Raw genomic sequence first — 24,508 nt, 5'->3', positions numbered from 1 at the left:
TGATTGCAATGGTGCTGCTTCTTGTATTGGTAACTATTTATAAGATGTTCTAGAATGAGTAGCAGCGGGTTTGTATTTATTTAATGATTTATGAGTCTCCCCAGGAACACTGAAGAAGTCTGCTAGTTTTAAATATTTGTGGTACATTGTCCTGGAAGAATAGGCCTTTGCAGGAAGAGGTAAACTGGCACTAGGCTAGGAGATGAGGTTCGGGGAAGAATTCTGCATGGTCAATATGGCTTCCCCGAACACCACTAAGGATGGCAAAGGTTTACTTTCAGCAGGACCATCAATGCCTAACATTCTGTTCCTAGCTGCTTCCTGGAATGATGAATATTAAAATAACAAAATCCTGTAGGTCAGAGCATCTTGCACATGGGATAAGAACGGATTGATTTACAGGGGAAGCAAACCACACCTTAAAGAGAACACAAGGTTTTTTTTTTTAAGTTGTAAAACTGTAGTTCTGTTGTCGAAAGGTTCTATGTGCCAATGACGCATGAGAACAAGTGCAGGGCTTTCAATAAACACTGTACTCTTGCCACTGCATTCGAGATACCAGCAATTTTTCTAGACACTCCACCACCAAAATGTAGGATTTGGATATACATGTACAGATTAAAGAGTATACAGTACACCTTTTCCCAGCAGGAATGGAGAGAACAAACATAATGTGTGGCATTATAGTTCAATAGAAAGAATCTATCTTCAAAAATGTTCATGGTGCCAATCAGCCGTCAAAGTGATTGTGCACCTGGTGGAAGACGCCAGCAAAAATGCAAATGAAATGGGACAAGGAGGAGGATAGAAAGCTGGTTTACACCCTAGAGAGGTGGCCACACAGATGAAAATATATGGGAGCCAGCAAGAGGAAGATGAAGTAGGCATTATGTAACATAGAATAATCTGATTTTCCCTTTGAGATGAGGAGGAAGTTCAAAGGAATTTTGTTCTCAATATTTAAAAGAGCTCAAATTTCAATCCCCAAATGTTTGAGCACATAAATGCAAAAATTGTTTCAGTGTCTACATTGCAGGATGGTCCATGAATTTGTCTATGATGCACTCAAAATCTCTCCAGATGTAATATATTCGTAAGGCAAGCTTCTTAGAAATCAAAGCTTTTTGAATGAATGTTACTCAACTCCTTAAATGTAAGCCTGTCTCTCAGTCTTTGTCTCAAAGGGAAAGACAATAGTAAAATGTAGCTGGATAAAGTTATCAGCCCTGTACATTATTAAACTCTAAAACTGGAAAAGACTTTGATGTTCACAAATTCAACACAGATGGAATTGTTTTTTTTGGTTTTTGGGGGTTTTTTTTGCGGTACGCGGGCCTCTCACTGTTGTGGAGCACAGGCTCTGGACATGCAGGCTTGGCGGCCATGGCTCACGGGCCCAGCCGCTCCGCGGCATGTGGGATCCTCCCGGACCGGGGCACTAACCCGTGTCCCCTGCATCGGCAGGCGGACTCTCAACCACTGCGCCACCAGGGAAGCCCAGATGGGCTTGTTTTGACTTTCCTATTAGAAAGCCAAATTAAAGAATATGATCTTTTATCCAAGTGAGAACTAAAGCTCCCTGAGGGCCAAAACTGAAAATTCATCTTAAATTCCCTATAGAACCTCTATTTTATAACATATAAGTTCCCTATATATCTTTATATATAAAGATAAATATATCTTTAACATAATAGGTGCTAAAAATATCCACAGAAAGAATGAAATCCAGTAGAAATCTGAAATAAAGAACTGTTAATGATGAGTCTGGGTAGGTAGCAAGGAAGAGCCAATTCACGAATCTTTTCACCTGTGCCAAGGGGCATGGACTTCATCCTGGAGCTGGTGCTTAATGAGGAGGGGGAAGCAATCAGGCCGTTCGTTCTTTTCCCTCCTATCTCCAAGCAAAGAACACAGCCGGAGCAAAGGCAAAACAGCAAGAGGAGCTTGGTGCATGCAGGAAAGAAAGCATAGCAGCTTGTGGCTGCTGAAACTTAATGTGCATGTAGGATTTATAAGAAGATGAGGCTGGAAAGGGAGGCAGAGACAAGACGACCGAGGGTCTCCAAGGTACAGTAATGTTAAAGAGCTTTGACTCTATCCAATAGTGTAGATGATAAGTGTGTGTATAAATGATGGCAGATGGTAGTGAAGTGGTCAGATCTGCCTTTAAGAGGGAATATTCTGTGTCCACAGGGTGTAAGACAGATTGGAAGTAGAGGAAAGCCTGGAGACAGGGACTAGGAAGGAGTTGGCTAGAGTTACATGTTCATTTCCATCTTCTTTGGCACCACAGCTGATAACCATGAAGACTTATAAATTGAGCCTATTGTCTCTGCTGGGGCCCAATTTTTTCTGTCTCATGCACACATGGCCTTAAACAGAAATATAGTTCATTTTTGTCTAATCGTTGAATAGTTTCCACTTTCCAGAGACTCCAACCTTGGACATATCTACAGGAATAATAAGAGCATTACATAAGTTGGATAAAATTTCTTGCCAGTGTTTAACATAGTTTGCTTTTCTCCATATTTAATCCTAAATGAGCACACAGGCATGTATTTTGGCAGAATCTCTGTGTATTAGTGCTCCAGTGGAGCAAGTCTGAATCTATATAAACAACAGTAAAATAAGCTTCTTGTACTCACCGTGAGTGTTGGACAGTCAGAGACATTCAGCTCTTGCAAGTTTCTACAGAGGCCTAAATCAAACAAGTTACACATTATTAAACACCATATTACAAATCTTTAAAGTTTTTCCATCCTACATTCACTGCTGTGTATTCATCAGAAAACAAACAAAAACCCTGGCAAATAACTTGTCCCAAGTATATGGTTTCCTTTCCCCAGAAAAAATGATTTATTTTGGCTTTAAAATTAAAAAGTATACACATGTTTATTATTGTTTGAGGATTAAAGAAGGAAGGGGGAAAGAGAAAACTATTTTGGGAAGAAACTGTATATACTTAGAGCTTTCAGCTTTGAAGCACTTGAAGAAAACCAGTCTGCTTTTTTGTGGCATGACATTTTTGTTAATTTGGGGGGTTTTGTTACCTTTTAACATTCAAACATACAAAAAAGTTGAGAGAATTGAAGAATTGTACAGTGAATGTACCCATCACCCACCCATATTCTACAATTTATATTTTACTATATTTGCTTTATCACATATCCACCTGTACATCCATCTCTCTGTCCCTCAATCCATCTTAATTTTTTATGCATTTTAAAGTAAGTTGCAAACATCAGCACACTTCCTCCCCACAAATAATTAAGCATGAATATCATGAATAATTCATCATGCATAGAAATTCACAAAATATTTCTATTTTAGGTTAGAGTTACATACAGTTTACAATGAGTTGCAGATTGAGATGTGGAGAGTCAGAAAGGTTAAGTGCCTGATTAGTTCTGGAACCAGAGACACCTGCACAGCTTGTGCTCTGGCAGGGGAAACAAGGCTTGTGTTATACAATCAGCTCTCTGGGTCTAGACTAACAGTAAGTAAAACTCCAAATCTGAGACAGAAGAGAAGCAGTGAGGGGAGGGGACACAAAACAGTGAATGGGAGGAATGCTTGGGGCAAAGAAGGGGAAAGGCATTCTAGATGGAGGAGACCTGTACAAGCAGGAAAACTCCAGGTAAGGGGGTGATCCTGGCATTCACACTGCTACAATGAATAGGAAACACATCTGCCAGTTATAACCAAAGAGCCCCACGACAATAACAACAGAAATGTTATTAATTATAAATCCATTTTGAATATTTCTGTCTCTGCCAAGAATGGGCTATGTCCTAAGTAATAAGTACAAACCAAAACCAATTTCAGAATTTTAAAGATGAAAACAATTCTTAAAAATGTACAGCTCTTGACAGCAAAGGAAACCATAAACAAGACAAAAAGACAACCCTCAGAATGGGAGAAAATATTTGCAAACGAAGCAACTGACAAAGGATTAATCTCCAAAATATACAAGCAGCAGCAGCTTATGCAGCTCCATATCAAAAAAATAAACAACCCAATCCAAAAATGGGCAGAAGACCTAAATAGACATTTCTCCAAAGAAGATATACAGACTGCCAACAAACACATGAAAGAATGCTCAACATCATTAATCATTAGGGAAATGCAAATCAAAACTACAATGAGATATCACCTCATAATGGTCAGAATGGCCATCATCAAAAAATCTACAAACAATAAATGCTGGAGAGGGTGTGGAGAAAAGGGAACCCTCTTGCACTGTTGGTGGGAATGTAAATTGATACAGCCACTATGGAGAACAGTATGGAGGTTCCTTAAAAAACTACAAATAGAACTACCATATGACCCAGCAATCCCACTACTGGGCATATGCCCTGAAAAAACCATAATTCAAAAAGAGTCATGTACCAGAATGTTTGTTGCAGCATTGTTTACAATAGCCAGGACATGGAAGTAACCTAAGTGTCCATCGACAGACGAATGGATAAAGAAGATGTGGCACATATATACAATGGAATATTACTCAGCCATAAAAAGAAATGAAATTGAGTTATTTGTAGTGAGGTGGATGGACCTAGAGTCTGTCATACAGAGTGAAGTCTGAAAGAGAAAAACAAATACCGTATGCTAACACATATATATGGAATCTAAAAAAAAAAAAAAAAAGAAAAGGTTCTGAAGCACCTAAGGGCAGGACAGGAATAAAGATGCAGACGTAGAGAATGGACTTGAGGACAACACGGGGAGGGGGAAGGGTGAGCTGGGACGAAGTGAGAGAGTGTCATGGACATATACACACTACCAAATGTAAAATAGATAGCTAGTGGGAAGCAACCGCATAGCACAGGGAGATCAGCTCGGTGCTCTGACCATCTAGAGGGGTAGGATGGGGAGGGTGGGAGGGAAGGAGACGCAAGAGGGAGAAGATATGGGGATAGATGTATAGGTATAGCTGATTGACTTTGTTATAAAGCAGAAACTAACACACCATTGTAAAGCAATTATACTCCAATAAAGATGTTAAAAAAAAATGTGCAGCTCTTGGAAGTCATCAGTAATACTTAAGGGAAGAATAGATACCAAAAAATATAATAACTAAATTTATGAGATTATTAATATTTTTATAGAGTGGTTACCTGAATTCATGCAATTCAAATATTTATCAAGAACCTGCTATGTGCTAGAAACTCTACAGGTACTGGAAATACAGCAGTGAACAAAATAGAGAAAAATTCCTGCCCTTAGGAAGTTTACATCCTAGTTGGGGGAGAAGGACAATAAACAAAAGAAACAAAATATCTATTTTGACAGATGGTGATACGTGCCCTGGAGAGAAATAAAACCAGAAACGGAATAGAGGGCAACCAGCGAGTGGGAAGGGGTACTACTTTTAAATAGAGCAATCAGAGAAGGTTTTGCTGAGAAGGTGACATTTAAGCCAAGATGTGCAGGAAATGACAAGGACAGTTGCAGTTTAGCCTGAGCATTTCTGGAGCCCACCTTCAACATGATTGGTGATTGGGAGACAGTAAAGGAAAGAAAAAAATAAGCTCAGGAGAACATTCATTGGAGTCCAACTCTGATTTGCACATCTCAAAGCTGTAAAGAGAATCCCTTTAATTTCTTGAATCCAGTTTCAGTTTTCATAATGCTAAGTCCTAACAATGTGGAGTACTTCCCCTGGATCAGGCACTGCGAAGTGTTTGATGCACATGAGCCTGTTTCATCTTCCCAACAATACTAGAGGTATCCTCAGTCCCACTTTACAGATGCTGAAGATGAGGTTAAATAATTAGCCTGAGGTCACACAGTTCAGCAAGTAGAAGAGCCTTGATTCACACTCAGGGCCCAAACATTTAGCTACCAAACCAGGCAAGTAGGAGGGTGTGGAGACTTCTACACCACTCTTCTGCATGTGCCTTTATTAACGGAATGCCTTTGCTTAAAAATAAAAGTAACTTGAAAACTTGCTATTATTTGTCAGTTGCGTTGCTCACAATGGTCTCTAAATATTTTTTCCTCCTGCAATCTAGGGACTCCACCGTACCTCAGCTGGGCCTCATTGTTCCTGAACTGCATTAGTTAAGATTACGCAAACGTGGATTTCAAAGGAATACTTTCATTGTTCCATCTGTCACACCAAGTAATTGGGGCCAGCTGGATGTCAGGATGCGCGTGGTAACCATCTTAATCCTGCTCTTCTTTTGTAAAGCCGCTGAGCGCAAAGGAAGCCCTGGGGGTGCGAGAAACCGAGTGAATCACAGCCGGGCTGGTGGGAGCCGGAAGGGCTCCAGCCTGGTCAAACGCTACGCTCCAGGCCTCCCCTGTGAAGTGTACACATATCTTCACGAGAAATACTTAGATTGTCAAGAGAGAAAACTAGTTTATGTGCTGCCCGGCTGGCCTCAGGATTTACTGCACATGCTATTAGCAAGAAACAAAATCCGCGTACTGAAGAACAGCATGTTTTCCAAGTTTAAAAAGCTGAAAAGCTTGGATTTACAGCAGAATGAGATCTCCAAAATTGAGAGTGAGGCTTTCTTTGGTTTAAATAAACTTACCACTCTCTTACTGCAGCACAACCAGATGAAAGTCTTGACAGAGGAAGTGTTCATTTACACACCTCTCCTGAGCTACCTGCGTCTCTATGACAATCCCTGGCATTGTACTTGTGAGATGGAAACGCTTATTTCAATGTTGCAGATTCCAAGGAACCGGAATTTGGGGAACTACGCCAAGTGTGAAAGCCCACAAGGACTAAAAAATAAAAAACTGAGGCAGATAAAATCTGAACAGTTGTGTAATGAAGAAGAAAAGGCACATTTGGATCCAAAACCCCAAGTGTCAGGGAAACCCCCAGTCATCAAGCCTGAGGTAGACTCTTCTCTTTGCCACAACTACGTGTTTCCCATACGAACACTGGACTGCAAAAGAAAAGGTTTGTAAGTTTCTTACTTTTTCGTTTTCATGGATGATTAAAAATGCTTTCTGAGTCTTAGGAATTTCTGCATCCCACCATGACTTAGAATTTTGGGAGCATTTCCACCAGAAATCTTTCCCCAATGACAGTGGAATTTACCCGAGCTCAAGGTGGTTAGTGATTTGGGGAACATTAGAGGAGGGTAGGAGGTATGCTCAGGAGGGGCAGCCATTTGGGTCCTACTCTTATTTGCTCATTGCAAGCTGTGGCTGTAAGAAATTTCTTTAATTTTAAATCCAATGTAATTTAACTTATGTAGGTAAACCAGTGGGTATGAAATCAAGTGCCAGTGCTGTCTGTATAACCTGATTTACACCAATTAAATTCAAAACATGGTATGCATCTGTGGGGCGATAATAACCTCAAGGAAAACCATGTGCAGAGCAGGACAGGTGAGAACACCAGGAGAAGGAAGCCAAGTGGGCTGTAGTGATGGCGTGTCTGTAGTTCTTACAATTTAGTCTCAGAGTTTTCAAAAATGCTTGCTAACATCCTGTATCTTAATTGTTCCCAAATTATCCAAAATAAAACATAAGAATATTGAAAAAAACTAAGTTGAAAGTATTAATCCAAGAACTATGCGACTAAGAATAGCTTTCTAGACTATTACTTTCTGCAAATCATTACTTGCTTTTACATCGCACACAATCTTGGGCTAGTAGTGTGCGGGATTTGTGCATACAGGACAAATACATGAAATAAGAAAACAGATGGGAGATTTCAGTAAGGCTCCTGACATGTTAGTGAAGACATTCTCAAAGTGTGGTCTGGGCACCGCTAATCTATCCTAGGACAACAAGGCATTTTGAGTGTCTGTTTCATTTCTGTCATGGGTTAATAACTTATATGTAATATTAAATTAAAGCCAGATGTCATTGAATTAGGGTCATAAAGAGCATGGTATCATTCCTTCCAGTTATTTTAGGAGGGTTTGTTTTAAGAACAGAAAGGAAAGGTTAAGAGGAACATGGAGACTGGCTCCTCTCAAGGAAACCACAGGCAGGAATCTGTGGATTTTGAAGAAGCAGGAATAAATTTGTTCATTTTTCAGCGAAGTCTTGCTCAAGACTTGCTCCCTCTCTCTGACTGTGGAAGGTGACACCTGGTTAGATCACACCACGACTACATGACACCAAAAGCTTTGCTTACTGTGACACTCTGTGAAGTATATATCGTTGATGCTAGAGTAGAGCAATTACAGTATCATAACCTGGGAGATGCCGTCATGGGATCCTCTGAGTTTGAGAGAAAGTGCTCATTAATTGAGAACGTACTATGCTCCAGGTATTCCACACACATGCTGTTTACAGCTGCTAACAAGGTAGTAATGATAGTATCCCCATCTACAGTTGAGGAAAATGAGGCTAAGGGAGGTTCAGTCAGTTGCTCAAGGTCTCATAGGCAAGCAGCAAAACTAAGATTTGAAACTTGGTCCACCTGAGCCTGCTGGCATCCATAATTAATCTAACCATGTTCAAACAAGCAGCTGGAACAAAGAAAGCGTTAAAGAATTGCAGAGAAGTCAGTACGTGAAGTTTCTCTGTAGCCAGATTGGGTGGAATTTCCCTAACACGGTTAACGGTGAGTACTTGGTGCTTCATGACAAAGAGCATGTTTTACTAGGATTTCCTTTGTGATGCTTAAAAACTTGAATTATATATTTTAAAAACTAATACAAAGCTACTATTCCTAGACTTGAGTTAGAAAACCTACTTGATATCGCTAAGGTTCTATCCTCAAGCTAAAGTTAATTTGCACTTGCTGTATCAGGTGACAAAGAGAAAATAGTAGAATTAAGCTCATTAATTATCTGAGAAAAATGCTATTAACACAAAATTGAAGATTTCTACAGCTATACCACACTGTAATTTAAGAAAAGATAACATAGTAGGAAATAGCTTTCTTTTTTACTGCTTTTCTACTCTGGCCATTCCCTCTCCAGTGAGCCTATTTCTGCCTTTGTCTTTTTTTCCATGATGTTTTTCTCTTTTTTCTTGGCAAAAATCAACTTATAAAAATACAAATATATTTTTTATTGCTCTCCTTCCTCAAGTTACTGTTGTTGTCTAAACACAACCTTCCAGACATGCTCCATAAATTCATTCTTCATGCTTTAAAAACACATGATTTACTGGAAAACAGTATAAATAAAGTTTATATGACATGCACGGTTAGTACATATATACTAACACTAAAGGACAACTCAAGGTCCTTCACTTGTTAGTGATGATGTAAATCAGAGCCTATACTTTTTAGATTATAAAATGAAGGGTAGTTGTGTCTTTTAATATCAATATAAATCACTCTCACTATGGTTGATATCAGTCTATTGATTCAGCTGATAATTTACTTTTCATTTTTTGGTATATTGTTGATTCCCATAAGTTCAAAGTCAAAGGTCTTCTCTATTAAATTCCCTTTGGTACTGCCTGGCACAGGGCCATGTTCTTTAGATTGATGACAATAGTTGAGCTGCTTTCTTTGCTCTTACAGAGCAGTAATTTAAGCAACTTTTAAACATAAAAATATATAGAAGTTAAAAATCATGGCTGGAATTCAAGTATGACACTGAATTTTATCCATTGTAGTTTTCCTTACCCCATTCTATAACTAGATAATAAATGTCAAATACTGAGACTAAATGTTCAGCAGTGTTCATCTCTAACTGCCTGCCAGAGGGTAGTAATACTTTTGATTGTGCTCACATGTTGGACACTATGTAGGATCTAAAGAAGCCTAAAACATGCCATCAAGAGTGGAACTAGCAGTGATATTAATGAGAGCTGCCATCTAAATGCTCTGTGTGCCTAAGACATAGCAGTTTCATGCATTGTCATTTACTCCTCACAACCTTAAAAGAAATGCTATTATTATCCTCATTTTAGGAAGGAAGAAGTAGAGGAGTAGAGAGGTTAGGTTGCCCTTTGAAGATCACATAGGCAATCCCTAAGCAGTTCCCAAGCCATTGGCCACCATGCACTGTCCTCTCTTCCTTCAAGATTCTGGGTATGCCTATTAACCAAGAAGAATATATAAAAGCCTTCTGGGTGCTTCCTTCCAGTATTGAACCCTCCTCTTAGGCTCTGTACAATTCATCATGTACATGATCACACTCAAGGAACCCGAATACAGATTCCCTTAACTCGGGAATTAGTTGTGCCTTTCCTAGCTGACAGATGATGAGTCAGATGGTGTGTGTAGGGTACCTAATACATGCCATTTTGACCACATAGACCTCAAAGATCACTATTTTTGCCTTAAACATCTGACAGCAAGAAAAAGAAACAATAGCTTTATTCACTGGGTGACAGGCACTTTGCCAACAAAACTTAGTCTTTCTAAGGGAATAAATGTGAGATTAGTTGAAAGCCATGTTTATGCCATATTGAGATGGATGGATTTGCCAAAAATACATGAGAGAGTTTTAAAACTGCTTTTTAGCTTCACATTTACCAGAATAATTTACCATTTTAAGGATTTATTTTACTTCTAAGATTAGGGCTGTGGAGAATTATGACCATAAATTGCTCCCAGCTGCCTCTGAAGATAATTTCACCATTAGTTTGAACAATAATTAAGAATCTTTTATTTGCAATACACAGGGCCATTTATATCTCTTTACCTACCACTACCAAGCCTTAAGAGTAGTTCTGACATTGCTGACAATCAGGGTAGCCTACTAAATGAGAAATTACGTGGAAAAAATTTCCCAATTTCCTCCTCAAAATCAGCAAGGTTTGGTTGGGGGAGAGGCAATGCTTGCCAGGGGTGATAAGTAAATATGATATTCGTTGAAGGTTTACCAAAAACCTCAGATAGCAGCAAATAACCGTGTGGTGCCTGGTCTAGAAATGGGGACATTGACCAAATTTGATTTCTGGTCTGGGGAAATTTGTATTTGTGTAATCTTTATCAAAGACAAACATACTTCACATCAACATTTGCATTTCTCATTCAAGTTTAAGGTTAAAAACTAAAGAACTGTTTTTACTCATCACTACAACAAATAAGATTTTTCCATGTTTTTCTAAGGCTACAAGTAAAGGCTTTGGTTTGCATTTCCTGGTATTACTTGTGGATCCTATTTTTACTCAGGTCTGCTGGTAACAATGCCAAAGTTGGTTCTGTAGTTCATATTCCTCTTCCACAGGTCTGCCACGTTGCTTAAGCTGGGTTTCAGGGTGTTCTCATAAACATTTTTTTTCTACCCATTTATTTGTGGTTAACCCGCTTTAGCTTGTCCTACAATGGTTGCTTGGGACTCACCCTCATGTCCTACAGTGGTTGCTTGCCATTCACCCTCATGTCCAGCCCAGCAGATGTGGGTTCAGCAAGCAAGTACTGATAAATAGGCTGTTTTCCAGGACCTAGGAGATACTAACTCTGGTGGCAAGGAAGACCTACAGCCCTTAATGGCTTTGTAGGGCCTTGGTGAGGACTTGGGCTTTTATTCATAGTGAGATGGGAAGCAATGAAAGGGTTCTGCCATCTGGTAAAATGACAGGATCTCACATGTTTTAACATGATCACCTGGGCTTAGGACAATATTGGGATAATCCAGACAAGAGGTGATGGTGGCTTGGCCCAATGGGGTAGCAGTGAAGGAAGAGAGGAGAGGTGGGATCCTGGGTATTTTGAAATAAAACTCTATTCCTCTTTTAAAAATCTTCTAAGAAAATGCCACAGCCATTCTCAATAATTATTCCAAATGCTAAATGTCAAGAAATTATTTCTTCAAGTGTCTCTGTGGTTTTCACTTTTTCCTGGGATATCCATCTCCTTGTTTACGTGTAGTGCCCAAGAGAGAATATAGCTCTCCAGTCAGGGTCTTGCTGGTCCTAAAGGGAGGATTACCTCAGCGTTGCAACATTATAATAAGTTCAAGTCTTAAAATCTTTCACCTTTCTGTATGTTGGCAGACACAACTCTAGGTCAAACAAAACAATGTCTTATCGGAGGATGGAAATAAAATCAATCCAAATTTTCAAAGCATTTTTATTACAAACGGGCTCAATATTCCTGAATCATTAAACTCAACACATTTAATGAGCTCATTATTTCCCATATGTTAGTTAGATAACTTTGTTGCTGCCTAAGAAACTACCCCAAAACTCTGTGGCTTAAAACAACACACTTTATTATCTCACAGTTTCTGTAGGTCAGGAAACCAGATATGGGTTAGCTGAGTCCTCTACTTCAGGATCTCTCACAAGGCTGCAATAAGATGTGGTTTCACCTGAAGGCTCAACTGGAAAAATATCCTCTTCCAAGCTCATATGACTGCTGGCAGGATTCAGTTCCTCAAGGACTGTTGGACTGAGGGCCAGAGTTCCTTGCTGGTTGTTGGCCAGAGGCCAGCCTTAATTACTTGCCATGTGAGCCTCTCCAAATGGCAACTTGCTTCATCAAAGCCAGCAAAAGAGAGTCTGCTAGCCAGACAAAAGTCACAATTTCTTATAACCTAATTATGGAAGTGAGCTCCTATCATATTTGCTGCATTCTATTATTAGAAGCAAGTCACTAGGTTCAGCCCATACTTAAGGGGAAGAGTTTATACAAGGGCATGAATATCAGTAGAGGAGATTGTTGCATGACATTTTAGAAGCTGGCTGCCACATACCACTTATTTATTTATGATATATTAGGCACTTCCCTCAGGAAGCTTCCATGGCAAGGAGGGTGCAAAAATGAAAAAAATCAGTAAGATGTACCCTGCACCTGATGCTGATTAACTGCCATTGAGAAAAAGCAGGAAATGGTATTATCATTGCTGTTGTTGCCTACTTGAAAGCAGGGAGATGTCATTTTAAATACAGAGCCAGAAAGGTCTTATGGCCATTCCAATATATTGACCCCCACCCCAGTTGCTCCCCAATCCCCACTTAACCCTACATGACAAGCTTGAGGATTCTAAGCAGATGGAACAGCGTAAGTGAAGCAGAAAGGTACCATGAATAGGCAGCAGAGCATAGTGGTTAGAAGCATAGTTTTGGGGGCTAGCATGTCTGTGTTTAACTCCTAGAGTGTGTACCAGACGTAAAATAGATAGCTAGTGGGAAGCAGCTGCATAGCACAGGGAGATCAGCTCCGTGCTTTGTGACCACCTAGAGGGGTGGGATAGGGAGGTTGGGAGGGAGGGAGATGCAAGAGGGAAGAGATATGGGAACATATGTGTATGTATAACTGATTCACTTTGTTATAAAGCAGAAACTAACACACCATTGTAAAGCAATTATACTCCAATAAAGATGTTAAAACACAAAAAACAACCCCAAACACTCAAGGCAGAGATACAGCAGCAAAATTGTCAGCTGCTTCCCTTTATACCCGCTGAGCCTGGGTGTTATACAAAAAAAAAAAAAATCCTCGAGTGTGACTATGGGCAAGTTGTGCCTCAGTTTCTTCATCTGTAAAATGGGGATAATGTACTTAGCTCATAGGGTTCTTGTCACATAATACTTGTTAGGGCACCTAGAAAAAGTTCTTGTACATAGGTACTAAGATACCAAGATCCCATCAAGAAGAAAAAGCAAATTTAATAGTAACAAGGATACCAAAGAAGGAACTACCAATACCATCCCATTAACCATGGATTCTGAGCTGTTAAAAGAAGGGGGGGATGTAAGACTGAGTCTTTATGAAAGTAAACATACTATGAGTTAAGAAATCATATATACCAGAAGGGGTTTTTAAAAAATATTTGGAAAACATTATCAGTAAGTCAGTTATTCTATAGCAAAAAGGGAATTATGGATAAATGGATACCACCTTTCATAAACTTACTGTACCTAGTTCAAGGAATTTCTACTTATTCAGAAAGTCTTTGGGTCATGCTGTTTCTCAGGTGTGAACTAATCTGGACATTTTATTTGTTGCTTCTAATTTTCTTTTGTCTGAACAGGTTTGCTTCTCTTCACAGGCTTCACTTGCCCTACTTAAAATTGAATAAAACCTTTTCAGAATATTTTGCTAAAGATTAAAAGAAAGGGCAAGTATTATGCTAAACTATAAAATAAACACACTTTATAGTATTTTAAAGCATGATTTAAAGACAAATATAAATAGTAAGAGATAAATTAGGTGAACCTTGATTTCCTATTAACCTATGAAAAATAACTGGGCTCCTCTTCCAGAGGCTTTTTTGTAGTCGTAGTCATTGTTGACTCAGTAGTAGTAGTAGCAGTAGTAGCAGCACTATTGTTATTACTGTTTCTCCTGAGGAGTCCAATTACTTCAGTACCTTGGGAAGAGTCAGGGAGGAATGGTGGAGTATAAATTATGTCACAAGGATTCAGGGAATAAGTGGGTGATGAAGAAGCAGGGGGAGCAGATGAGGACTATTCTTTCTCCAATTTTAGCATCCAAGGAAAGGAGAAATGAGGTAACAGCCTGAGGGTCATCAGGGTGGAGGGCTTTTTGTTTCTTTTTTAGGATGGCAAGATCTGTGCTTATTTGTTAACAGAAGGAGTCTGAGGAGAGGGATAAAAGGAAGATGCAACAAAGAGGCAATAATTAATACTGAAAGCTCTTAGAGGAGTGGGAAGGGAATGGGAGGGGAGGCAGGAAGAGTGGTTTGATTTGTGGGTTTCATTTTGTTTCAGCTTTCTGTTTTTAAGAGCGTCCCAGGTGATTCTAACAGGCGGCCAGGCTTGAGCCCCACCACGCCGCCTGATGCCCAGCCAGCTGAGCTGCACTGCCTGCTGTCCTGCTCTTGATATCTTGCCGCCTCTAGGAAGTTTCTCAGAACAGTTCAGCAAGGAGTGATATCTGCTCCTCTAAGTGTGATGCACTTGGTTCGCTGGGCTTTGGTGGAATTTAGCATATTCTAAGGCTTGTTCATATAGTAATGTTCTTTGGCTTTAGATGGGATATCCTTTTTCCCTTCAAGAGCTGACTCTTCAGTCACACAGGGATAAGAGTGATAGAACAAATGGGGGCAAGAGGAGAGCTTGATAACCTGAACATTTTTATTTTTTCCAGAGTTGAAGAAAGTTCCAAACAACATCCCTCCAGACATTGTTAAACTTGACTTGTCACACAACAAAATCAACCAGCTTCGACCCAAGGAGTTTGAAGATGCTCATGAGCTAAAGAAATTAAACCTCAGCAGCAACGGCGTTCAATTCATAGATCCCGGTAAGTTCCACAGAATAGCCCTTTAAACAGGTGACAGGTGTTCTCTGTTTTTTTATTATGGCAACAATTTTTTTTTTTTTTTTTTTTTTTTTGCGGTACACGGGCTTCTCACTGTCGTGGCCTCTCCCGTTGCGGAGCACAGGCTCCGGACGCGCAGGCTCAGCGGCCATGGCTCACGGGCCCAGCCGCTCCGCGGCATGTGGGATCTTCCCGGACTGGGGCACGAACCCATGTCCCCTGCATCGGCAGGCGGACTCTCAACCACTGCGCCACCGGGGAAGCCCATGGCAACATTTATAGTAAATACAATTTAGTTTTTAAAAAACTAGTAAGAAGTTTGAATTTAAATGAAACATGGTGCTTATAGTAGAACTTGCTTGGCCCTCAGAAATATTTGCCAAACTGTTGCTTTATGAAGTATGTAATAAGCAACAATTATTCAGTTGGTCCAAATAAAAGAAGTGTTTTGTAGAATATATTTTAAAAATAAGAGTATATGGCTAGGGCTTCCCTGGGGCACAGTGGTTAAGAATCCACCTGCCAATGCAGGGGACACGGGTTCGTGCACTGGTCCTGGAAGATCCCACATGCCGTGGAGCAGCTGGGCCCGTGAGCCGTGGCCGCTGAGCCTGCGCTTCCGGAGCCTGTGCCCCGCACCGGAGAGGCCACAACAGTGAGAGGCCACGTCCCGTTAAAAAAAAAAAAAAGAAAGAAAAAGAAAATTGTGAGATCATTAACTCACAAAATGTTTGCAAATTTTTTAAAATGCAGTGTCTTCAGAACTATCATTGCAAGGGCTGACCTTTTGCTCCTCCCCAGCCACCTGCTCCCCTCTCCCAATGACCCAAGTCATTGCTTTGCACCAAAATAGACTTTTAGGGGGAATTAAGGGTTTTGTCTGAGAACAAATGATATGAAAATAGTTAATGGTATTAGTTTGAGAGCATATTTTTCAAATTCAAAATAAGGGCACTGTATGCTCTGAGGAGAGTATTTTAAAAGAGCAATGAGAAAATGTTTGAAACAAACAAAATATTTGAAATCAGCATTGACCTGTAAATTCTAGAGTAGCTAGTCAGTTTACATCAACTGAAGTAGGGATAATTTAGGTTTAGATTTCTTTACTCTCAGAGGGGAAAAAAAAGCTTTCTGTTGTATTATTTTGTGTTATGTGTTTGCTATTTGTTTTAATTATCCACCCTCCAGCAGAATTAAATACATATGGATTCAAAGCTGATAGCTACCATAGCTTGCCAAAATACAACCAGATGTCTTAAAAATGTTGATAAAAATTTTTTTGGTTTTGGACAATACAAGAATATAATTCCTTCCCCCTGGGAAGGAAACTGGGAAACGGCTATTTTCTAGGCATTTTCAGAGTTATATCCCAGAGAGCTGTCAAATCACCCCCAAACACGTTTCTCATTTTTTATGCACTTATGTCTTACATTTGAGATATTTTCCTAATTCATGCCTTTTTTGTGGCAACTTTCCAGTGAGTATTAAAAAATGCACATGAGCACAAAGTACATTTTTACAAATTAACTTAAAACTGATTTTTCAAATAAAATATTGTATTCTAGTCAATTTAATCAAGGGGAAAGCTTTGTCTGAGTAAAAACATATTTCAGAATTTTACATTTAGACACGTATACTGTTAGGGAAATATAATTAAAACCGAAGTCTTCACCCAACACAGAAATCCTCTCCACAATGGTAAAGAGAAAGAAGATTCTTTTATTATTGAATAAGCATTAAACCAGAATGTGATGTACATCACAGGCAATCTGCTAAGAGATTGCAGAGACAGAAGGAAATCTCACCCTTTGTATAGCCAAGCAGATACAACCTAATACATACGTGTTTTCAGGATAAATAATAGCTAGTTCTTAAGTAAGAAGACTTGCCAGCACCGTTTGTCAAACATTGTTCATTCTAACCTTACTCGCAAGTAAGTTGGCATCTGTGTTAGCTAATTGGCTTTATCAAGAGGAAAACAAACTTCTATCTTTATGACAAGAGGTGATTTTGTGACTTGGAAGAAGGCTCCTACCCACCCCCCCCCCCCGCAGAAACTGGGAGACAGGTGTTCTCTCCCTTGATGTTTCCATTTCAAAGAGATGGCTCCCAGGTTCTTAAGAAGGATGATCCTCATAAAGCTGAAAAAGGCCTCTTTAGCCTTCTAAAGGATATATACACATTTCAAAGAGAAGAGAAAGTACGTGCAAGTTTTCTAAAGTAAGAACGCTGAGAAAAAGGCGGGGAGGGAAATCTTTTCCTTTATTTTCAATAGAGAGAATTAACTCTCTTATTTTTTTATTTAAATTTGTCCTTATAATATACAGTGCACTTAACCCAATTACCCAATTGGTTTAATAAATATTTTCTGTTTCTAGCTGCTTTTTTAGGACTCACACATTTAGAAGAGTTAGATTTATCAAACAACAGTCTGCAAAACTTTGACTATGGAGTATTAGAAGACTTGTATTTTTTGAAACTCTTGTGGCTCAGAGATAACCCTTGGAGATGTGACTACAACATCCACTACCTCTACTACTGGTTAATGCATCACTACAACGTGCACTATAATGGCCTGGAGTGCAAAATGCCCGAAGAATACAAAGGGTGGTTTGTGGGAAAATATGTTCGGAGTTACTATGAAGAATGCCCCAAAGACAAATTACCAGCATACCCTGAAACATTTGACCAGGATACAGAAGATGACGAATGGGAAAAAATACATAAGGATCACACAGCAAAGAAACAAAGTGTAAGAATCACTATTGTGGGATAACTTAGAAATTGTTCTGGTTGCAGCTAATTTTGTATTTGCTAAACTGGTGTTGGAAAACCACATGTTTAGATTTTGATTAACTGTTTTACCTGTTTAGGCGAGGTTACCCAGCTAAAGGAAGGTTCCCTTAATTATTATTATTGTTGTCACAGTATAGTAATCAAGGGAATACTCTCATGCTGCTTGCCTGCCTGTTTGCAGAACAGCTTTTGATGGTGACTCCACACTGGCAACCTGCAGGAGTTGGGTCCTAATGATGGCGTTAGGAGGTCATAATGTTCTGTATAAATGTTTTTATTGCTTTTTGAAAATTAAAAAAAACTGGTTCATTTTTATATGCTTTTCAAGAGCTGCTTGCACATACCTAAAGATGATCAAAATGAAGAGATACAAATGCTTAGTAATAATAAAATGTAATTCTCTCCCCTCTGCCCCCCAACTTTTTTTTTTTCAGTAAGTCAGCTTGTGCATTGAATAAATTTCCATTTCTGATTCCTGTGCACTCCAAAATGAGGTCCTGGTAAACCCAAATTCTCAACTACTTTTCACTGATCCTTGCAAAAAACTGTCAAGCTAGACCTGAAGGAGAATTGCCACAGGCAATAAGCCAAGAATCTGAGAATTATATTAGAGACGGCTCAGAAGATGGGACTCTCAGAAGCAGTTGTAGATGATGTGAACATGAGCTCTGAACAGGTATAAACACTAGTAAATGTGGAAACAGCACTGGTTTTTTAACAGAGTTCAGACTAGGAAGGCACCTGTCAGTGGGAAGGATCTGAGAGCCCTTCCTGCTAAGCTAATATGTCAAGGAACATAAAACAGGATGAAATTAGGATTCAGGGTCAGGATTTGGGATGAAAAAGAAGCAAACAGAAAGGGAAGTGATATCAGAAGCAACTGAGGGCAGAGGTGGTACCCAAGAGAAGCCCCATGATTTGCGTTGCAGGTTAAAATTAGTTCACCTGGAGAAACAATAACCAGAAAGAGAGGAAGTTTCTGGAGACTGACCCATCAGTTTGTATTTTGATAGTACTGTACTATTAGAAAAATAAAATGCAAAGAAATATGTACATATCATTAGAAATACCACTTTTTCCTTTTTATGCAGATTTTCTTTTCACTGAGTTGAATATATTTCCATTTCTTATATCAAGGTATTCATACAAAGTTTGACAACTGGTCTTATCTGATACTTGTACAAATTTCCAAAGTATAGAACGTGGTAAATAACAAAGAGTATTAAGCATTTTTTTTTTTTTTTTTGGCTGCACCACGCGGCTTGCAGGATCTTAGTTCCCCAACCAGGGATTGAACCCAGGCCACAGCAGTGAAAGCACCAAGTCCTAACCACTGGTCCTCCAGGGAATTCCCTTGAACATTTCTTAAACACCTGTTAGAGGCCAGACACTGTGCTAAGAGCTTCACGTATTCTATTTCTAATTCTCACAAGATCCCTCTGAGGTACATAATATTATCTGCCTTTTCTAGATGAGGAAACCGAGGCTTAGTATGTAGGTAACTTGGATAGAGCCACAAAGCTGGCAGGTGGCAGAGCCTGGATTCAGGTCCGCCTAAGTCCTTTCTACTGTGCAAGGATACAGAGCACTCTAAATGTTACCTTTAGTCATGGCTGCCTCACATCAGAACTTCCAGAAACAGACACTAAAAGAATAGTATGTGCTTTTTCTCCTGAAACACTTATGAGGGCAGGTGATAATCTTTGGGTCATGTCAGTTAATTCTATTAATATGTATAGGAAACCAAGAGAGTGGGAAGCTGGAACAATTGCTGGAGCTGGTGGTTCAGGAAATGACACTGGATTGTAAGGTTCTAACCAATATGCGCATTTTATCAATGGTTTGGGTCAGGGTGGAGACTTAGAAATACTGGTTCTCAATGCAAATTCTCACATTGTTCAACATGAGGTATTGAAGGTAGCAGTTAAGTTTGAAGTGTTACCAGAGAGATGTAATAAATTCACTTATTGTTGATGAGCACTCAGAGTGGAATATTAAATAAAACATCCAAGATTTGATGGTGGAGAATGCCAGGTGGGACCTCAGTGGAAGACAGAGGCACACAGTGGGAATGTGAGGGTTCTGGAAAGAAATAAGGGCATTAAATCTGATTCAGAGAAGGGCCCAAGTTACTCTCTGGTTTAATCTTTGGAGGCTAGCTGGGAATTTTATTGGTTTATTTTTATATTCAGGATCATTCCCAGGGATCTATTTGAAAATAAAGCTCTGGAACACATCATGATAGAAATTGATCCAGACCATCCAAAAGTAAGTCATTTAGAATTGCTAATATCTCCCAGGGCCAAAATTTAAATACATTTTTAAAAGCTTAAAATTTGCTCTTTTTTTGTATCTGAGTTTATATTTTTTCAGGGAAGCATAGTTGATCAGTGATGGAATTAATAATTAGATACCTCCTCTTCTGCTAATTTCTTTTTTTAATTAATTTTTATTGGAATATAGTTGATTTATAATGTTATGTTAGTTTCTGCTGTACAGCAAAGTGAATCAGTTATACATATACATATATCCACCCTTTCTGCCAACTTCATACTTGATTGATTAATAACTTGCCTTTGCAACTTCCTTCTGTTCAGTAGGTGATGAAATTCAAGAGTTTTTTTAAAAGTATATTTTATGGTAGTCAAAAATAATACAATCCTGAGATCTACATATTTGAACATATATGTTTAAATATCACTTGAGTTTTTATCCAAATACCCAAGTGTTTTTTTTTTTTCAACTAGTTCTAAGATTCTTTGATTTTTCTGAAGTAAATAAGATTTACTACAAGCTGAGTTCTCCTGAGTCCTAAGCCTGAGTCAACTCTGACCTAATTTTTGATTATTTGGGAAAGATATTTAACATTAAACAGTTCAGATAATTCATTTACTAACCATCCCCTCCTCTGGAGTTTACGCCCTGGATCAATTAACGTCTGTTTCTGAGAAATCTGAACAAGTCTCCTGCTCTAGCAAATAGAAGCAATTCAGTAATGAGAATCTACTTGTCTAAATTCTGTGAGATGTTGGGGCTTCTTTCTGCAGCAGGTGGAGTGTTGGTGAATGATGGGGAGATGTAATATGTATCAGTCAACAGTGCAACAAGGGAACTCCTATAAGACCATCAGCTGCCTTTTCAGCAGAAACTCTGCACACCAGAAGGGAGTGGCGTGATATTTTTAAAATGATAAAAGGAAAAAGAATAATCTACTCAAGGCTATCATTCAGATTCAAAGAAAAGATCAAGAGTTTTATAGACAAGCAAAAGCTGAAAGAAACTGGGTTTACAAGAAATGTTAAAGGGACTTCACTAAGTGGAAAAGAAAAGGCCACAACTAGAAATATGAAAATTACAAAAGGAAGAAAATCTCATCGGTAAAGGCAAATATACAATAAGGATAGCACATCAACCACTTATAAAGCTAGTAGGAAGTTTAAAAGACAAAAGTAGTAAAGTCATCTATATCAACAATAAGTAGTTAAGAGATGCACGAAACGAAAGATGTGAACTATGATGTCAAAAACAAACTTGGAGGGAGTAAAAATGCAGGGTTGTTAAAATGCATTCAAACTTAAGAGATTAGGAACTTAAAATAATCAAATATGTATAAAGATTGCTGTATATACACCTAATGGTAAGCACAAACCAAAAATTTATAATAGATACACACAAAAAGAGAAAAAAAATCCAAACAAAACACTAAAGATAGTCACCAAATCACAAGGAGAGAGATCAAAAGAAGAAAAAAATAACAAATTGGTTTAAGATGGCAGACTAAGCACGTTTCAGTTTTCCTCTCCTACCCAAATTACAAGAAATAAATGATTTTTAATCTATAATATCCTTGGAAAACAAAAAGGAATGGTCTTGGTGGATCAGAAATTAATAGTTCCTAAAAATCCAAAGGCAGACATGACCAGATTGGATGAGGAACATGCATAAGATGGCTGCTGTAAAAGATGGAGCAGCATTATATCTTTATGAAGGGTGTGTCCCAGAAATTAAAAGATATAATAGTATTAACACCATTCTCATTAAAAATATGAGAAAAGGACTCAAGAACAAGACAAGATGGCTGCATATCCTTGCTACTGAAAAAAGAAGTAAAAGATACAAGATAGGAATGAATGGAAATAAAACTGCTAGTATTTCCAGATGACATGACAGTCTACCTAGAAAACCTAAAAGATTCAACCAACAAACTTAAAACCAAGAAGATAGTTTAATACGTGATCAGGTAAAATAACATCATATATAAAGCTACTGCTTTCTTCAGCACCAGCAATAACCAATTAGGATTATTCCATTTTGTGTTTTTTCTTTTTTCAATTAAAAAAATATTACAGATAACAGTTGAAACCCCTTGTGAACCTCTTCCCCATTTCCTTCAACCCTCTCCACCTTAGAGGTAACCACTATCTTGCATTTGAGGCCTTTGATTCCCATGCAAGCTTTTTATATTTTACTGTGTGAGTGTGTATGTACAAGTGCCCTTGAATATATAGTATTGAAATTATTTCCAAATATAAAGTGTATGGTATGATTTTACACATTGAAAAGTTGTATACAAATGGTACTAGATTATGTATATCATTCTGCAACTTGCTTTTGCCCATTAATATCTTTAGACTCATCCATGTTGATATTTACATGTGTTTATGGCATTCTTTCTCATTTTCTGAAGTCAACATGGATGTGTACTTTTTGAAATCTATTTTTTCTCTCATTTCCAGAAATACATATGGAAACTTAAAAATGTAACTCAAAGGACATATGGGTTAATGCAATGTGTTAACCCATATGTCCCCCCAAAATTCACATGTTGGAATCCTAACCCCCAATGTGATGGTATTAGGAGGTGGGGCCTTTGGGATGTAATTAAGGTGGAACTCTCATGAATAGGATTAGTGCCCTTACACAAGGAATTCCAGAGAGTGCTCTCTTCTGCTCTCTACCATGTGAGGATACAGGGAGAAGACAAAAGTCCACGACCCAGAACAAGGCCCTCACTAGAGCCCAACCACGTTGGTTGGCACCCTGATCTTGGACTTCCAGCCTCTAGAGCTATGAGAAATAAGTTTTTGTGGTTTATAAGCCACCCAGCCAAAATGGAACTTTATTATAGCAGCCTGAACTAAGACAATTAAATACAGACTTCACAAAACAGCTTGGAAAAAACTGGAAATAACCTCAATGTCCATCAATAGGAAGAAAGTTAAATAAGTTACAGTATAGCCATAGTATGGGAAAATAACTTTGTAGTTCTATATGTACTGACATGAAAAGATTTCCAAGACACAATAGAAAATATAAGACAGTATGATCCCTTTAATGTTACAAATTAAAATTGTGTATTTGTAATCACAAATACGTAAATGTATTTTAGAAAAACAGAAAGACTGATAATGTTGAGTACCATGGGGTAAGTGAATGGGTTTGAGGGAGATGAAGGTAGATTTCTGCTTCTACTGTCTATTGTTAGAATTTCTTTGATGAGAAGTTCTTATATTGTATTTTATTAGTGGATAAACTAATGACATATAGATAGAAAAATGTTAGACAAAAAAAAAAAAAAAGCAGTCAGTAAATAAGAATGACCAAAGGACCAACTCCCAGGGCATACACTCCATCAAGAGCTGGCTATATTATAGGACTTTTAAATAGTTTTAATAGGCATTCTTATGGCCTAAGGCGGTAATTGAAGTTTCCATTTTAAAATACAGGAAAGCAAGACAAACAGTTGTAATGAACATACTTACTGATCTCAAAGTTTTCAGTCGGAGAACACAACCACGAAAATTCAAGCACAGCACATTTAGACGCCATCTTTGCAAAGTAGACACTATGTGCTTATCTGTGATTATATTTTTTACTGGGAAAAATCAATCTAAAAAGGATAAACAAAAACATTAAGAAATGAGAGAGATCTTTTGCATGTAAAACTTTAAAAATATTTTTAAAGCATCAAAGAACTAAAATTTCTTCATCTCACCACTCATTTTTTTTTGGGGGGGGGTTGGGTTTTTTGTGGTCATTCCCAGGTTTAATTGCAAATAGATTTTTTTTTCATGGTCATTCCTAGGTTTAATTAAAAACAGATTCTAAATGTCCAGTCCAGGTTGACAGCTGGGAGGGCAGGGGTCTCACATCCACCCGTCAACAGAGTCAACTGTCTTAGAGTGGCCTGGATGCCCGCCTGTAATTCCAGGTGAGCCCCAAGGCTTCCCCCTTCTTCAATGTCAGTGAACTCTCCTGGGTTCATCATTAATGTGTGCCTGCTTCTTTTTTCATGAGCACAAACTATACATTGAGTCCTTGACTATAGGAAAGACAGTTTAGAGTGTGTGGTCTATAATGACCTTTTCATAACTCATAATTTGGAGGGGGTAGTTCTAGAGAAAAGGAAAGATGACCTGAGTGTACCTTGCTGATTATATGTAAAATTGAAGAGCACAGAGGTTTAGTGAGCTCCGAATGGCCAGGGCTGGTTGATAAACGATAACATAGTATTTTTTAAATTGAAGTATAGTTGATAACAATAACATAGTATTAATACTATCTTTCAGCTAAAAGGTTAAGTATATGAACATTCAC

General features: G+C 38.5%; 2 protein-coding genes across 6 annotated transcripts in view; one reads left to right on the top strand and one right to left on the bottom strand.

The window, feature by feature from the left end:
• Positions 1 to 24,508, bottom strand: part of FBXL13 (F-box and leucine rich repeat protein 13) — a gene marked incomplete at its 5' end in the record, with an annotated part of 181,607 nt that overhangs the window by 91,563 nt on the left and 65,536 nt on the right. The window contains 3 exon segments of the mRNA XM_079931715.1: positions 2,646 to 2,698; positions 23,670 to 23,789; positions 23,792 to 23,801. Coding sequence (XP_079787841.1) covers positions 2,646 to 2,698; positions 23,670 to 23,789; positions 23,792 to 23,801 — 183 coding nt within the window.
• The window catches only part of LRRC17 (leucine rich repeat containing 17), a 163,347-nt gene that overhangs the window by 79,869 nt on the left and 58,970 nt on the right, over positions 1 to 24,508 (top strand). For 2 of the 5 annotated variants that reach the window (XM_079931723.1, XM_079931722.1), the window contains exons 2-5: positions 6,015 to 6,919; positions 14,942 to 15,097; positions 17,494 to 18,587; positions 20,104 to 20,306. In XM_079931723.1, coding sequence (XP_079787849.1) covers positions 6,151 to 6,919; positions 14,942 to 15,097; positions 17,494 to 17,891 — 1,323 coding nt within the window. In that variant the 5' untranslated portion in view covers positions 6,015 to 6,150 and the 3' untranslated portion in view covers positions 17,892 to 18,587; positions 20,104 to 20,306. Of the gene's footprint in view, positions 1 to 6,014; positions 6,920 to 14,941; positions 15,098 to 17,493; positions 18,588 to 20,103; positions 20,307 to 24,508 lie in introns of those variants that run through there. The other 3 variants (XM_079931724.1, XM_079931721.1, XM_079931725.1) reach the window with 3 other exon arrangements.

Source organism: Stenella coeruleoalba (assembly GCF_951394435.1).
Source record: "Stenella coeruleoalba genome assembly, chromosome: 9".
In the NCBI taxonomy this organism is placed as follows: Eukaryota; Metazoa; Chordata; class Mammalia; order Artiodactyla; family Delphinidae; genus Stenella; species Stenella coeruleoalba.
Note: the sequence above shows the minus strand (reverse complement) of the source record. Positions and strands in the feature narration are given on the sequence as shown.